The 18482-nt window shown below is 41.8% G+C and overlaps 1 protein-coding gene across 1 annotated transcript in view; it reads left to right on the forward strand.

Annotated features, from left to right (window-relative positions):
• Positions 1-18482, forward strand: part of LOC144506451 (cyclic AMP receptor-like protein A) — a 192053-nt gene that overhangs the window by 57732 nt on the left and 115839 nt on the right. Inside the window, exon 6 of the mRNA XM_078232583.1 lies at positions 338-425. Coding sequence (XP_078088709.1) covers positions 338-425 — 88 coding nt within the window. The remainder of the gene's footprint in view (positions 1-337; positions 426-18482) is intronic.

Consider the following 18482-nt stretch of genomic DNA (forward strand, 5'->3'; position numbering starts at 1 on the left):
GGAAAAACCCCATCTGGTTCACTAATGTCTTTTAGGGAAGGAAATCTGCCGTCCTTACTCGGTCTGGCCTACATGTGACTCCAGAACAACAACAATGTGGTTGATTCTCAACTGCCCTCCAAGGGCAACTAGGGACGGGGCAATAAATGCTGGCCAGCCAGCAACACCCATGTCCCATGAATGAGTAAAATTTAAATAGGCACTTGAATTTCAGACATGAGATTGGTGTGAAAGAGGCTCCACCCTGTAGAATGCTGAAGTTGGAAAACAATTTTGGATCTGTATGTTTTTGTGCATTTTGCCTTTAATATTTAACTCATTTCCTGTTCACATGCAGATTGGTGTTCCCTGGCATGGGTTTGTTGCATAACAGTCAATCTGTATTTCAACTTGGTGAAAGAAATCAGAACAGATCGTTTTGCAGTGTGAGTATTGCACTCGGTATTATTCTGTCTTTGAACTTGCTTTGGGATTGTTGATTAAAATACTACAAAACTATAACTTTTCTCTACACTTATTATAGTTTGGCCAATAACTCTTCAGATATCCCAGATGGATGTTGTGTGCTGGTTATTTTTCTTGCACGTGTAATGGAAATCAGGCTATTAAATTCCTGTTCAGCTAGATGTTCATAAGGAAGCCATTCGGCCCATTGAGTCCGCACCGACTCTCTGACAGAGCATCTTATCCAAGCCCTATCCCGTAACCCCACATATTTACCCTGCTAATTCCCTGAGCCTATATATCTTGGGATGCTAAGGGGCAATTTAGAATGGCCAATCAACCTAGCCTGCACATTTTTGGACTCTGGGAGGAAACTGGAGTACCCGGAGGAAACCCACACAGACACGGGGAGAACACTATGCATATTTGTAAAATTTACTCCTGTGAAGTAATTTTTATTTAAAAGCAAGTCTGAGTGGATTGAATCCATGGACATGCTGCTGAAGTTTGGTTCTTCAGTAACATTACTCGGACCTCACTGATTTCTCTCATTTATTAGTGTTCCTTGCCCTATTTTCCCCCAAGTATGCTCACAAACCATTCATACAGTCAGTGCAATAGGGAGGGAATTATTTTCGGTGTAGTCAGTTGAATGCAGAAATGGAAGCTGAGTTGGAAGGCCCGACTATATTTTTCTCCTTGTTTTGTGGTTCTCTGCTCGGTTTTGTGCCTAATTTTCGGCTTGAGATTAGCAGCTAACACCCCATGCTGAGATTCAACCTCCATTTTTACAGTTTTTAGACCAGCACACTTAACACTTTACTGAACCATCTCAATGAACTAACGAATTTTAAAGCTTTGGAATGAGTTACATTATTTACTGAGCCAAAAAACAGTAAACGAAGTATAAAAATCACTGCTGTGTATAAACTAGAAGTTCAGAATTCAATTCTCCAGAGTAAAAATGTGAATGATCAAAGTGGATTGCATTTCTTAGGAGAGGTATGGCACGCAATGATTAAAATATATTCGTGAGTCCTTGGCATTTTAACAAATGAAGTTGCTGTCACAGCATACAAATAAGTCCTTTCCTTTCAACATTGAAGAACTGATGAATGACTGCAGCATTAACAGCCATGACACAATGTGATCACAAGGCCATATGTGAACAAGGTCTTGGTTATGACCTCAGCCAGATGCACTTTATTGTTTAAAATGTGTTCTTCCCGTATTGAATCTTTAAATCTTCCCAATATAGTTAATACTTGCTGGAAGAAGATGTTTTAATCATTCAAGGGATGTAGACATCACTGGCAAGGCCAGCACTTATTGCTCATCCCTAATTTGCCTTCGAGAAAGTGGTGATAGGCTGCCTTCTTGAACCACTGCAGTCCTTATGGTGTTGGTACACCCACAGTGCTGTTAGGGAGGGAGTTCCAGGATTTTGACCTGGTGTCAGTGAAGGAACAGCGATATATTTCCAAGTTAGGATGGTGACTGGCTTGGAGGGCAATTTCCAGGTAGTGGCATTCTCATGTATCTGCTGCTCTTGTCCTAAATGGTAGCGCTCGTGGGTTTGGAAGGTGCTGCCTAAGGAAACTTGGTGAGTTCCTGCAATGCATCTTGCAGATTGTACACACTGCTACCACTGTTTGCCAGTGGTGGAGGTAGAGAATGTTTTAATAATAATTAATTGCAAAAGCAGAATACTGCAGAAGCTGAAAATCTGAAATAAAAACAGGAAATGCTCAGCAGGCCTGGTAGCATCTCTGGAGAGAAAGAGTTAATCTTTCAAGTCAATGTAAAATTCTAATGAAAGGTCAGTCATCAACGTCAAATTTTAACACTGTTTCTTGCTTCACAGAGGCTGCCAGACCTGCTAAGTATTTCCAGCATTTTCTGATATTTAATAAATTGCTATATGAATTGAAAGTTGCTTCATAATGGCAGCACCTTGTCCCTTATTGAACCTCCCCCTGACTTTACATCATCTTCCCTGCCCAAATACTGTGCTAGTGCTGCGGGCCTTATCACTAAGTCACATCTTGGTATCTCTCCCTCCTCCTTTTGGTATCTTCTATTCCTACAAGTACCTCACCTCTCACACCTTTCCTTTTAAAATTCTGATTGTCCTCTGTGTCACCCTCACCAAGGAGTTAAGGTTTATGGGGGCAGGCAAGAAAGTGAAGTTAAGGTCACAATCAGGTCAACCACAATCTTATTGAAGCATATTCGAAGGACCAAGTGACCTGCTTGTCCTCATTTCTCCTGATTAAGCCTCCCTCTTTATTTTCCTCTGTCTCTGCACTCAGCAACTCCTCATTCTCAGTAATTTTAATCACTATTTAAGGTCCTCCAATTGCCTTTCTTTTAAATCTAATTCCCTGCTATCTCCTCTCCTACCTATATTTACAGAAACCGCCTTTTCTCTACTGCCAGTAACTGAGAGTAATTTTTTTATTTGTTCATGGGATGTGGGCATTGCTGGCTGGGTCAGCTTTTATTGCCCATCCGTAATTGCCCTGGAGAAGTTGGTGGTGAGCCGCTGCTATACTGCTGAGACTTCCTTTTATTTTTCACCTACTCGCATCTCTTTTACCTTCTTTCAAACCCCACTTCTATGTCTGCGGCAAGTCACTCAAGTGCACTTTGATTTCACTTACCATTTCCTAAGCTTCGGCCCTTCATTCATCACAAGTCTCCTATATTTGTTGATTTTCTTGACTACTCTTTTCCTCCACCTTTTTGACCTAGTTTCCAATAAAGTCTGAAGTGTTTCTGTTGCTATCTTCATTCCCTTGCAGACTTCAATATATCTGGTGCATAACTGCTTTAGCTATCCATTTCAAGTTCTGGCTGGGCTACATTAATTGCTATCAGGTCTCCGTGTTCTGCCAAAACTGCTCACTACTCCCAAGATTATTCTGGAGAGCAAAGATAACCTCCATCTTCTTTTCTCCAATATGAATTACCTCCTTGAACTCCTCTTGCCTCTTGCTCTCACCGCCATCAATAGCTATGAGAACTTCATGGACTTCTTTGTCACCTACCGTTTGCACTGTCCATCCAGCTGTCTCCATTACTTTACTAATCTTTCCCTTTCTCATTGGTCAAACCACTCCGCCTAGCCCCATCAACTTTTTGGCATATCCCCAAGTCTATATCACTACAAACTGTTGTCAAGTAACCTTTCTGTTGGATGGTGCAGTCCTGCATACCACATTGTTGTTGTCCAAATCTGCATTTTTAAACTTTAATAATGGGTTAAAAAATGTAGCTGAGAATTGTAAAAAAAAACAACTTGCAGCATTGTTACACAAAGTGAATGGCTGACTCTTTCATTTTAAAGTATTCTGCGGGCTTAATAAATTCACAAAGCATAAAAGCAAAACAACTGATTTATGACTGATGCTTGAACTCGGAGGACTGTCATACCAAGAAATCATTCCGAGATATCCATTATTTTCACAATGTACAGCGAAGTTCGTGTTCCAGAATTTCTAAGCTCTTGATGCATGTTGATCCCTGCACTTAAAAAAAAGATATAATCCTATATTAAATCAGCCTGTCCTAAAACACTGCACATGAAATATTTTTCAGCCCCCACCCCCAACCTTGTAGGTAATAAGAAAAAATGAGATATCAAAGCATACAGGCAAGGTCAAATGTGCAATTCTTGCACTGTACTGAGCTTGCTAATTCAGCTCAAGCAAGTTCTGGCTGGACTACATTAATTGCTATCAGATCTCAGTGTCCTGCCAAAATTGCTCACTACTCCCAAGATTATTCTGGAGAGTAAGGATAACCTCCATCTTCTTTTCTCCAATACGAATTACCTTCTTGAACTCCTCTTGCCTCTTGCTCTCACCGCCATCAATAGCTGTGAGAACTTCATGGACTTTGTCACCTAACATTTGCACTGTCCATCCAGCTGTCTCCGTTGCTATACCAATCTTTCCCTTTTTCACTCGTCAAACTACTCCGCCTAGCCCCATTAACTTATTGGCATATCCCCAAGTCTATGTCACTACAAACTGTTGTACAATGCTGTTTTGTTGTTGATGGCATGTGGGCATCATGGGCTGGAAAGGCATTTATTGCCCATCCTTAATTGCCCTTGGAACGGTGGTGGTGAGCTGCCGTTGCAGTCTGTGTGTTACAGAAACACCCAAAGTGCTATTAGGAAGGAAATTCCAAGATTTAGACCCAGCGACAATGAAGGAATAGTGATATATTTCCAAGTCAGGATGGTGAATAGTTTGGAGGGGAACTTGCAGATATTGGTGTTCCACCAGTGCATTTGCTGCCCTTGTCCTTCTAGGTGGTAGAGGTCACGGGTATGGAAGGTGCCGCAGGAGGAGTGCTGGCAAGTTACTGCAGTGCATCTTGCAGGTGGTAGGCACTGCTGCCACTGGTCGTAGAATTGGTCACAGAATCCCAAGGCTGAGGGGAGGGAGAATCAGCAAGAATCTTTTTCATCACCATCCAGTATTTGTTTTGGAAAATGCAGATGTGAAAATTGGGTGACAATAGAGTTTGACTTGCCTCTGGCTTCCACCATTTATTATCTTGCCTAAAATCAGCTTTAGGCTTGAACATAAAGAACTATGAACTGTGTGAGATACTTGAGGCTTATACCAGTCGAGGCAAAGCTGACATAGGTCAGTGGGTCCAACGTGCATCGAGAGCTCAGAAATTCAATTGGAGCACGTACTTCACTGTACATTGTAAAAATAATGGATATCTCGGAGTGATTTCTTGGTCAGACAGTCCTAAGAGTGCAAACATCAGTTATTGTTTTTGTGCTTTGTGAACTTATTAAGCCTGCAGAATACTTTATCATGAAAGAGTCAGTCATTCACTCAGTGTAACAATGCTGCAAGTTAGGAGATTCCCCAGTTGTGTTTTTTTTTACAATTCTCTGCTACATTTTCTTAATGTGGAGATGCCGGCGTTGGACTGGGGTAAACACAGTAAGAAGTTTAACAACATCAGGTTAAAGTCCAACAGGTTTATTTGGTAGCAAAAGCCACACAAGCTTTCGGAGCTCTAAGCCCCTTCTTCAGGTGAGTGGGAATTCTGTTCACAAACAGAGCTTATAAAGACACAGACTCAATTTACATGAATGATGGTTGGAATGCGAATACTTACAACTAATCAAGTCTTTAAGAAACAAAACAATGTGAGTGGAGAGAGCATCAAGACAGGCTAAAAAGATGTGTATTGTCTCCAGACAAGACAGCCAGTGAAACTCTGCAGGTCCACGCAACTGTGGGAGTTACAAATAGTGTGACATGAACCCAATATCCCGGTTGAGGCCGTCCTTGTGTGTGCGGAACTTGGCTATCAGTTTCTGCTCAGCGACTCTGCGCTGTCGTGTGTCGGAGCGGAGAAGCTACGGCATCTCCTCCGGAGCCTTCAACATGTCATTGATGAAGACGAACATCTCGCCAAGGCCATCCCCACACCCCCACTTCTTGCCTTCAAACAACCGCACAACCTCAAACAGACCATTGTCCGCAGCAAACTACCCAGCCTTCAGGAGAACAGTGACCATGACACCACACAACCCTGCCACAGCAACCTCTGCAAGACATGCCGGATCATCAACACAGATGCCATCATCTCACGTGAGAACACCATCCACCAGGTACACGGTACATACTCTTGCAATTCGGCCAACGTTGTCTACCTGATACGCTGCAAGAAAGGATGTCCTGAGGCATGGTATATTGGGGAAACTATGCAGACGCTGCGACAACGGATGAATGAACACCGCTCGACAATCACCAGGCAAGACTGTTCTCTTCCTGTTGGGGAGCACTTCAGCGATCACGGGCATTCGGCCTCTGATATTCGGGTAAGTGTTCTCCAAGGCGGCCTTCGCGACACACGACAGCGCAGAGTCGCTGAGCAGAAACTGATAGCCAAGTTCCGCACACACGAGGACGGCCTCAACCGGGATATTGGGTTCATGTCACACTATTTGTAACTCCCACAGTTGCGTGGACCTGCAGAGTTTCACTGGCTGTCTTGTCTGGAGACAATACACATCTTTTTAGCCTGTCTTGATGCTCTCTCCACTCACATTGTTTTGGTTTCTTAAAGACTTGATTAGTTGTAAGTATTCGCATTCCAACCATTATTCATGTAAATTGAGTCTGTGTCTTTATAAGCTCTGTTTGTGAACAGAATTCCCACTCACCTGAAGAAGGGGCTTAGAGCTCCGAAAGCTTGTGTGGCTTTTGCTACCAAATAAACCTGTTGGACTTTAACCTGGTGTTGTTAAACTTCTTACATTTTCTTAACCCATTATTAAAGTTTAAAAATGCAGATTTGGACAATAGCGGTGGTATTCAGGACTGCACCATCCAACAGAAAGGTTATTTGACAACAGTTTGCAGTGATGTGGACTTGGGAATATGGCAAGAAGTTGGTGGGATTTGGCAAGTGAGAAAGGGATGGATTAGTAAAGCCATGGAGAAGGCTGGATGGACAGTGTTAACTCTATGCAAGTGGGTGATTTTGTATGGGTTAAAGTCAGGTCCAGTGTGTTGGGGAGAGGGAAAGATTTTGGTCAAAAACAACATTTTACTGCACATACACCGGTTCAGTTCTTTCATGGTGAAAAGATACAGGAATATTTCATAACTGTAAAGTATATAGCATCAAAACATCATTTATGTATGATTGTTATTGAAGACAGTCAGTGGATAATTTACCAAAGTAAAACAGTTTGCAGTATTTAACCCTTGTGTTATATTGTTGTTTTGCTTTTGTGTGTGAATGTAGGATGCAGCACAAGGGAAAGGAGCCCATGGCTTGAATAGTGGGATTTATTTTTAACCCTTTGAGTTTCCTTAATATTTCAATACTTGATTAAAGGATATCTAAATTAGGATCACTGTTTGTGATCAAATTGTAGGAGTTGTGAATGGAGCTAAACACTGAAATCATTGAACAATCTGCCTGTGTATTTTATAATAGAGGAGAGTATATGCACTCCCTGCAGGAGCACGTGGTAAGGCGGATACTAATAGAGTAAAATAAGGAGAAAGGTATTTGCTTCTCAAAATAACCTTGGCAATTAATCCAGTTAATGATGATGCCGCCCAGCACATGGAGATTAAACCTGATATTTTGAAAATGTCAACAGTTGCTTTACTGTTCAGATCCTTGTTCAGGTTTTTGGCAGCTATTATTTGGTTACTCTGATTTTTCTTTGGTGTTTGTTTCTATAACTTGGCAACAGAAAGCTTTCCACACACACTCAGACTTCCTGATGAATCGAAACACAGGTCGTGCACAATGCACCAGTGAGAGTGTTCCCTGCTTCTTGCATTGATTATCCTTGAGGCTTGCTTAATTGAAATTACATTTTTGTGAACATTTTTGTGCTCGGGGCTTGTGTCCAAGAGCAGCTAAATTGAAATTCACCAGCTCATTTCACATAGGATCCTCGTAGCCAGCCGGGAGGGAACCTTTCATCTCACGATTCTTGACTAGCTCCCTGAGAAGAAAAGCCAGTCTGCTGTAACATGCATTTCCTACCCAATAGGACGGGTGATATTGTAAATTAGACTTTAAAGCCAATGTAACAATGCTTCTTCAAAACAAATATAACTGAGCATCTTCAGCCAATCCTTATCTAAATAAACCACAGTACCAAGAATTAGTTCAGAGCAGCACTCCGTTCTCTGGACTGACATAGTCCAGAGCTGATGTTGGAGTTGATTCGCTGGTGACAGTCTTACATCTCATAAGGCAATGGTTTTGGTGGTCAATACTGTTTTACACACGGCCTGGTGTGGCTCAGGAGCTCCACTCTGGCGTGGGAGTACCTGCTGCATTTGTTCTGGAGAAAGGCAGTGAGCTGTGAAGGTGCACAAATTGCTGGCCTCTGTTTGGAAGGGTGTTGAAAGAGGTGAGTAGAAGCAAAAAGCTCAGCTGGCCAAGAAGAGAGCCTAGGGCAAACTATCGGCTTCTAGATGTCACGGCCATCAACGACTGTTTGCCAGTTGTCGGTGTCAATGTTTGCCATGTTCATATTTTGCTTGCAGGTGTCCTTCTAGGGGAAATGTGACTCAGTGGCCAGTTGACGGTACAGAAGTCTTTGGATACAAGACCGTCATCCATCCGATAAATGTAATTGAGCCAGCGCAGATGTTGTTGGTTTAGCAATGAGTGTATGCTTATAGAATTAGCACGCTGCAGGATCTCTGAGTTGTTGACCTAGTCCTGCCAAAAGCTGCTTGAGGATACGTCTGAGACAACAAAGGTGGAAACTGCTCTGTCTTTTTGCCTATGCAGCATATAATGTCCAGGTCTTGCCATCGTAGAGGAGTGCACTGAGGATGCAGGCTTGGTAGACTCGCAGTTTGATGTTCTAATGTCACTGTTGTTCCACATTCTAACACTCCACTTGGATTTAACAATTGCAGTTTTTCCAATGTGTGTGTTGACTTCAGCATTGAGTGACGGATTGCTGGTGGTTTCAGAGTCTAAATATATGAAGCTATCACCAACCTCCCATGTCACATTGTCAGTGCTGATACATGGCATTATGGCAACATCCTGGACCATGACATTTAATCCTGATGGTCAAACTACAGGCGTGAGAGAGAATGTCCAGTTGCCACTGAAGGTATTTTTAGTACGGAATGCAATTGAACCATCGTCGGCATAGAGCAGCTCTCTGAGGACATGGCACGCCTTTGTCTCGGAACTCAAGCGAGCAAGGCTGAACAGCTTTCTGTCAGTTCTGATATGCAATTAACACCCCCTTCCATATGACCGAAAGCATATGACTGCAGCCAAGGGAAGAATATGCCAAAGAGTGTTAATGCCAGAACACAACCCTGTTTGACCCCCACTGAAGATCTCAAAGGGATCCAATGTTGCATTATCATAGCTGACCTTGCCCATCATGTTGTCATGGATATGTCACGGAAAGAGAAGATCATAGTGAGCAGCTTCGGCAGGCAGCCAATTTTCTCCAGCATCTTAACTGGACCACCACTGCTCACATGGTTGAATGCCTTTGTGAGATGAAGGCAATATAGAGTGATCTCTTTTGTTCACATTTCTCTTGCAGCTGCCAGATTGAGAATAACATGTTAACATTCTGACGAAGGGTCATCTAGACACGAAATATTGGCATTATTCTCTCTCCACAGATGCTGTCAGACCTGCTGAGATTTTCCAGCATTTTCTGTTTTTGTTTCAGATCCAGCATCCGCAGTATTTGGTGTTTATGTTCACATTAGTTGTTCTAGTTCTGAAATGGCACATTCAGCTAGGATCTGCAGTAAGTCTTTGCATCAGGCACATCCTGGGGTACTGCCCCCTCCCTCCAGCAGAGATCAAGAAGTTCGTGCAGATGTTTCTCAAGCTTGGTGAGTTCAGGTGATCAGCATCAGCAGCTGGAGTTTTATCCATGTTAAGTGAGTCATCAGTTTTGCTAAGCTTCTCCATTCTAAGTTTGGTATCCAGTTCTGGCATGACAGGCAGGCTTTTTATGGCAAAAGCAAAATACTGCGGATGCTGGAATCTGAAACCAAAACAGAAAATGCTGGAATATCTCAGCAGTTCTGACAGCACCTGTGGAGAGAGAATAGAGCCAACATTTTGAGTCTGGATGACCAGCTCTAACCATGGGTCATCCTGATTTACTGATCTCTGCTCTGCTATCATGAAGTAAATGCTGCAGAAATAAAAAGCTTCAAATTTTACAGGAAAGGATGGAAAATAGAGAAGTATTCTGATAAATTTCAGAAAACCAGTGCTTAGGGATAGAACTTGAGGCAATCTTTACACAATTGTTATAAGGATTAATTTACAGAGGTACACGTAACAAGTATGCACCATTTTATTCTTGCGTGGGATTTGAGCATTGGTGGCAAAGCTGGCCTTTATTGCCCGTCCCTGATTGCCCTTGAGAAAGTGATGTTGAGCGGCTTACTTGAGTTTATGTAGTCCATGTGGTTTAGGTACGCCCACACTGTTGTTTGGGAGGGAGTTCCAGGATTTTGACCCATCTACAGTGAAGGAATGGTGATACAGTTCTGACAAGTTAGGATAGTGTGTGACTTGAAGGGGAACTTGCAAGAGGTAGTTCCCATATGTCTTTTGCCCTTTTCTGCTAGGTGATAGAGATTGTGGGTTTGGAAGATGTTGTTGAAGAAGCTTTAGCCCATTGTTGTGTACCTGATATAAATTACTGCTAGTGATGGAGGGAGTAAATGGTTTTTAGAACCAGAGAAAGGTTATGGCACAGAAAAAGGCCATTCATTCTATCATGCCTGCCTTGGCTGAAAAAACTAGTTGCCTATTCAAATCCCACCTTCCAGCATAAAGTCTGTAGCCTTGCAGATTACAGCACTTCGGGTGCGGATCAAGGTACCTTTTTATGTGAGTTGATGGTTTTTGCTTCAACCACCAATCTGTGCAGTGAATTCCAGAAACCTACCACCCCTTGGATGAAAAAGCTTTCCTTAATATCCCTTCTAATCCTTCTACTAATTCCTTAAATCAATGCCCCCTTATAATCAATCTCTCTGCTAGGGGAAATGAGTCTTTCCTGTTTACTGTATCTAGGCCCCTCATAATTTTGTACACCTCAATCAAGTCACCCTTCAACCTCCTTTGTTTTAAGGAAAACAACCTCAACCTACCCAATCTTTCCTCATAGCTACAATTTTCAAGTCCTGGCAACATTCTTGTAAATCTCCTTTGTACTCTTTCCAGAGCAATTATGCCCTTCCTGTAATGTGGTGACCAGAACTGTACATAATACTCTAGCTGTGGCCTACCCAGCATTTTATACAGTTCCAGCATTACATCCCTCCTTTGTATTCTATATCTCATTCAATAAAGGAAAGCATTCCATATACAGCCTTTGCTACCTTATCGACCCATCCTGCCACTTTCAGGGAGCTGTGGACATGTACTTCAAGGTCTCTCACTTCCTCTACCTCTCCCAATATCCTCCTGTTTATTGTCTGTTCCACTGCTTTGTTTGCCCTCCCCTAATGCATTTCCTTACACTTCTCTGGATTGAATTCCATTTGCTACTTTTACGCCCACTAAACCAAGCCATTGGTATAATTCTGGAGTCCACAGACATCCTCTTCATTATCAACTACGTGGCCAATGTTTGTGTCACCTGCATTGGGATTGAGGGTGGAATGTGCTGTGTTCTAGAAGTTATGATATATTATTTGCTTTCTGGAGAATGTTTTTAACTGCAACTTGATTGGGGGAATAGGTGATACCACTCTGTTCCGAAGAAGAGCCCTTCCTGAAATGTTGTCCAGCTTGTGTTCTCTACCAATCTTGACTGACTCTGTGTTTCTACTTTTCTGTTCTTTTTGCTTCAAATTTACATCATTTTTGGTTCCTTGCTTTATGCTTGCCTTCCGCATTGCTCCAGATCAATACAATCACTTAAAGTAGCCTTATATGTGCCAATAATGTGCTTTGTTAATACATTGGTTCATGGATCTCATTACACTGGTGCTTTATTCCAGACAATTGCAATAAATCATGCCTGCAGAGGATAGTCTTGATCTCCCAGGAGCTAACTTTGCTTGCATTACTGGTTCACGGAGTGCTCGCACAGTGGACTGCTTTGAAACAATGCTATTATGACTACTCCAAGGGAAGCAAGCAGCCGCGCGAATTATGCAGCATTGCTGGTTGCAAATCAGGTCCACATAAGATTGTGGAATTATTTTCTGTTAGCATAGGTAGTAACATTGAACAAGAGATCACATAGGGTCATATGGATATGACCTATGACTCCTTGAATCTTCTTCAGAAATCTTGACATGTTGCCATTAATTGACCATGCTAAAGAAATTGCGACATGTGGTATTAGTAAGTGATGACTTTCTTGCCAGATCAAAGACACCACAATGCATGCACACACTATGATCTGTATGTGTATCTCTGCCTGTATATTCTGGTGTGGGAATATGAGTGGCAGATATCATCTTCTGAGCATTCTTTATGTTTGTCTCCCAAAGAAAAACACAAATTCAGAGGAATTCCTAGTGGAAAATGCATTGTGCCCTGTGAATGGGAAAATAGTTGGGGGAAACCTGCAGCCTCCCTCAACAAATGGCATAAAGAGGAATGTGAGAGTAGTTGACAACAGCAACAAATGAAAAATAGTTTCCACTGAAAACAGGTTTGAAGTATACTTTAACTTCATGTTTTCAAGTTCACAGAATTATTATAGCACAGAAGGAAGCCATTTGGCCCATTGTGTTTGCACTGGATCTCTGAATGAGCAGTTCACCCTAGTGTCATTCTCCCATCTTCTCCTTGCAAAACCCTGCACATTCTTCTTTTTCAGATAACAATATATTGAATTCCCTTTTGAATGCCTTAATTGAAACTGCCTCCACCTCACTCTCAGGCCAGATCCAAACAAGCTAATGCGTGAGAGAAATTTCATGTCGCCACTGCTTCTTTTGCTAATTATTTGAAATCTGTGCCCCCTTGTACTTGTTCCATCCACAAGTGGGAACAGTTTCTCCCTATCGACTCTGTCCAGAGCCCTCATGATTTTAAATACCTCCATCAAATCACCTCTTGATCTTTTCTTCTCCAAGGAAAACAGCCCCAACTTCTCCAATCTTTCTACATAATTAAAGTTTCTCATTCTGGGAACCATTCTTGGGAATGTTTACTGTCCAGTCTCTGATGCCGTCACATCTTTCCTAACGTGTGGCACTTACTCCAGTTGCGATTGAACCATTGTTTTTGACAGTGTTGGCACTAGGCTCTGGAATTGCTCTACTGCCTTCGAGCTCAATGACAGGAAAACAAACCTCGAAATTATTCAGTGCCTTTCATGGTCTAAGTACTTCACTGGATTCTGGTTTATTGGATGGAAAATCTATTCCAAGATTCTCTCAAATGTAATCCTGCATGTGAACCTTATTTTAAAAATCTTTTCAGAATTTGAATATCATTTTGACTATCAAATTAAAATGTGACCAGTTTTTGATTTAATTGAGAGGCTGTTAACCAGAAGCCAAGGAACAGTGGGTGCACTGAGAATCAATTTCCAACCCTCATTAGATACAGGTGAGTTACCAGAGGGCTGGAGGTCTGCAAACGTTATACCATGATTTAAAAATCAAGGAATAAGCCGAATAATTATAGGCCCGTCAATCTGACTTTGGTTGTGGTATTATTATTTGAATCAATTCTGAGAGACAGGATAAGCTGCCACTTAGAAAGGAACGGATTAATCAGGGGTAATCAGCATGCTTTTGTGATGGGTAGATCGTGTCTTACTAATTAATCACATTTTTTGAGGAAGTAACAAGGAAGATTGGTGAAGGCAATGCAGTAGATATCGTCCACATGGATTTTAGTTAGGCTTTTGATAAGGTCCTACATGGTAGGCCAGTCAGAAAAGTGAAAACCCACTGGAGACGAGGGAATGTGGCAAATTGGCTCTGTGACAGGAAACAAAGGGTAATGGTTAATGGATGTTTTTGCCAATGGAAAGCTGCTTCCAGCGATGTTACACAAGGCTCAGTGTTGGGCCCCTTGCTGTTTGTTGTATATATTAATGATTTGGACTTAAATATGGGTGGCATGATTGGGAACATTGCCAATGACACAAACTGGCTGTGTAGTTGATAGTGGAGAGGATAGCTGATGTCATTAGAATTATATCAATGGTTTGTTTGAGTGGGTGGAAAGGTAGCAGAAGGAATTCAATGCAGAGAATTGTGAGATAATGCATTTGGGGAAGGCAAACAAACCAATGGAATATTCAGTAAATGGGTGGATTTTGGGAGGAGTTGAGGGAATGAGAGACTTTGGAGTGCATGTGCACAGGTCCTTGAAGATGGCAGGATAGATGAATAAAGAAAGCATACAAAACATTTTCCTTTATTGGATGAGGTGTAGAATACAAAAGCAGACATTTACTGCTGGAATTGTGTAAAATGCTGGTTAGGCCAGAGCTGGAATTTTCTGTACAATTCTGGTCGCCACATTACAGGAATGACTTAATTGTTCTGGGGAGAGTTTTTTTTTCATTCATGGGACAACGGCATCTCTGGTTGTCCAACATTTATTGCCCATCCCGAGTTGCCCAAGGGCAGTTGAGAGTCAACCCCATTACTGTGGCTCTGGAGCCACATGTAGGTCAGACCAGGTAAAGAATGTTAGTGAATCAGATGGATTTTTCCAACAATCAACAATATTTTCATGGTCATCAGTAGATTCTTAATTCCAGATTTTTTTTATTCCACCATGTGCTGCGGTGGGATTCAAACCACTGTCCCCAGAACATTAGCTGGGTTTCTGGATCAAGTGAAAACCATAACTACCTGGTTCTCTTCTCCATTTTATTGCTGTTCCTATTTCTCATGCCCTCCCTTTTTCTATAGTTTTTCCATCACTCCTTTTCTCATTTTTGCTGCTTTTAGTTCTTTCTCTTCAGTAGCCATGTTTTTCATTCTGTTATTTCCCCTCCCTTAGCCACTGCTGTGGTAACTAACTGTTCTATGGTTACAAAAAATGTCAGTGGTGTCAGAATTGTAATAGGTGGTACAGTATATGCGCATGAGCATTAGAATCATAGAATCCCTACAGTGCAGAAGGAGGCCATTCAGCCCATTGAGTCTGCACCGACCACAATCCCACCCAGGCCCTATTCCCGTAACCCTACATATTTACCCTGCTGGTCCCCTGACACTAGGGTCAATTTAACACGGCTAATCAATCTAACCCGCACATCTTTGGATTGTGGGAGGAAACCGGAGCACCCGGAGGAAATCCATGCAGACATGGGGAGAATGTGCAAACTCCACATAAACAGTGACGTGAGGCTGGAATTGAACCCGGGTCCCTGGTGCTGTGAGGCAGCAGTGCTAACCACTATGCCACCGTGCCGCCAATTAGCGTAGCTTAACTTGGGAACCAACACCCCCAATCTGAGCCGCCCTGCCCTGCTCACACTGAGTGGGAAGCACAAGCAGCTTCACCTGTCCACAGCAGAGCAAGAGTTTCCAGCAGGTTCTTTACCCCGCCCCTGCATTTACACTAAGCAAAACCAAACAAATGGTCAATTATTTTTTTTCATGGAGCACAACAGCAGCTTTGAACCATTCAATGGAACTCGCAGTTAGATAGCACAAGTCAATCATCACAATAAACAGCCTTTCCATTTCTCCTTCCCCCTCCGCCATGTGTCAGTGGCAGCAGCAGCACTCTTGTATTTGAACCTATAGGCCGTAGGTTCAAGGTACAGTCCGGATACTTTGTAGCACTGAAGGAAAATGCTGTGCTGTTGGGAGGTGACACTGTTTGGATGAAATGTTAAACCTCTCAGGTGGTATGTAAAAAATCCCGTGGCTATTTTTGAAGAACTGTATGGGAATTTTCCTGTTGTCCTGGTCAACATTAAACCCACAACTGGCACCACAAAAAACATATGAGGTGGTCATTTGCTTTTTTGGGGCCTTGATGCATGTGACCTTTGACACCTTACAATGGTGATGTCACTTTAGAAGCATGGTTCTTGGACCATCTCATGGAGGTAAAAGGCATAATAAAAATGCAAATTTTCTCTTTTGTCCCTTCTCTTGATGTAATCGTTCACTGTATCCTCTCCAAACCTATATTCCTCTTCAAACTCCCTATCCCTCCTACTATTTTCATTGGATTTATTATTGTCACATGTATCAGTATACAATTAAAAAATCCTCTTCCTCTGTGGTAACTGTTCTATGGTTACAAAAAATGTCTGTTTCTCATTTTTCCCTCTCGCTTTTCCCCCTCCATGCCTCTTGCTACAACTACAGTTTTTGAAATGCTATTTAATCAAAGCATCATTATGAATTCCCTCTTTTCTTTATGTAATGTAGGAACCATATTATAAAAATATGAATCCACATGAAGATTGGATAAATACAGTGTATATATAATCTTGTAAATTTAATTTGTGTTTCTTCCCTTTTTTTTAATCACGTCTTTGCCAGATTGACCCCTCCCTTGGCCAGGGCACAGCTAGAATAATTAATCCAACATGGTTTTACAAATGTTTGGATGATTCACCCCCTGATTTAACTTTGCAGTATGATGACAAATTGCAAGTGTGAACCTGCATTCTATAACTGAGCAAGGCATTGTAGATCATAAGTTTCTTTTGGTTAACTCTCCCTGTGCCCATTCTAAAATACCTTGATTTGAAACTTTTCTGCAGTTGTCTTCTATTCAGATTGGCTGGCATTTACCCACTTGTCAATTTTTATTTCGGCTTGCAAGACAATTTAATAACATTCCAGTAGGATAGTCCTCAAATGTATTTGTATCTCTCAAACATATTTTATTTTAGGCATTGTACCAGGAATCTGAATATTTGCATGATCAGACTTTATTAATTTACTTCATTAATAAATTTACTAAATCAAACAACCAGTCAAAACTGGAACAGTATTAAATATTCAGATGGATAAATAATCAATTTCCTGTAAGATCTATGTTGCTCCTTAAAACTTGACTCATATTACCTGAGTTATACTATGGAAATGATTTGTTTTTAAATAAGGAATTTCTCATAACTATCAGATTTTATTGCATGTAAACTCTTTTAGTCAGAAGTCTGCAGATTTCTATTTGAGAAGTTTACAATAAGCATGCTTGCATATTTGTGTAAAAATTACAGTTGGCAGGGAATTGGATACCCAACCTTTTAAATGATGACAATGAAGTGTATACTTTTCTGTTGGACTTTTTCACTCCTGCACATGGCAGCTTGGAATTTTCTGTCCATTCCCTTCAATGAGCCAACAATTGTGAGCTGGTCACATAACATCAGGGGGAAAAACAACGTGAAAGCATTTTCTCCTTCAATAGCCAGTGTCGTGAGTGAATAATGGTGTACCTCCACTGGTTTTTGGAGCTGTATGACTTGGTGAATTTTCAGTTTTACAATGCAAGATGTTACATTTTGCTATTCAGTTAAGTTCAAAAATGTCAAGCAAAGCATTGCAGTAACTTGACTTTTTTTCAGACATGGGGGTTGGTGGTGAAGGTTATTGCTAATACAGTATTTGCCTGGGCTTGATCCTGTCATTTGAACTACAAGTGATTGCACAAAGCTCATGAACAACCTCCTGTGTTACTGGCAGCTGACTGGTTCCTCTATGAGCTCTTGCTGTATAGCTTGTTTTGCAGTGATGGGCAGAACCCTGAGTCATCTCGGGAAAAATACAGGTAACTGGAAGCTGAAAGAAAAATGAAGTTTGGTGATTTTTCTTTCTAGACAACATGCCAGAGGCTTGTGTGGTGCTGGGTGTGGAAGCTACTGATGCACATTGCTATGTATATTTTGAGTTGCAACATAGAATGGCCCTTATATGTTGAATGGATTGGAATGCATATGTATAATTTCTGGGAGTAATTTCTTAAAGCTTTATCACTTGGCAATTATTGATGCAATAAAAATGGTGACAGTAGAACAATCAACAACAGCAGTTAGTGCAAGTACTAACTATTTTAAGCTGAACTGTTGGAGGCATTGGCTCAGTACAATTGGAACATGATAACTTAATGGTTGAATTCTATTTTTATGCATTCTTTTAAAAAGGTTGTGTGCTGTTGGAAAGGTTGACAGATATTCTTTCAGTCAGTACAAGTAGTGTGGATTTGAAAGGCCTCTGACCAGAAAACTAATTGCCAATCATGGGGGCGATAGTTACAGTTCTTCTTGGGCTGCAGCATGACAGGGAGATGGAGTATAGGCAACAGGGAGGAGGAGGTGGAGGAAGGCTCACAAGAGCAGGCCGTGCGACCTGGGGTCTTCATCGAACACTTCCCCTACCTCCACCTCAAATTGGGTCACTGCCCAAGGCAGCTTTGATACACCAAGGAGATGGTCACACAACCTGAGTGTGCCAGCAGCAGTCTGAACTGGGGGACTGACAAACAGCAGCTGGGCCACCAGCGGTGTGACAAGAGTGAAATGATGAATGATGTCTTCCTGAGAGAGGACAGCAGGTTTTTGC

This window comes from Mustelus asterias, chromosome 17 (assembly GCF_964213995.1).
Source record: "Mustelus asterias chromosome 17, sMusAst1.hap1.1, whole genome shotgun sequence".
Taxonomy (NCBI): domain Eukaryota; kingdom Metazoa; phylum Chordata; class Chondrichthyes; order Carcharhiniformes; family Triakidae; genus Mustelus; species Mustelus asterias.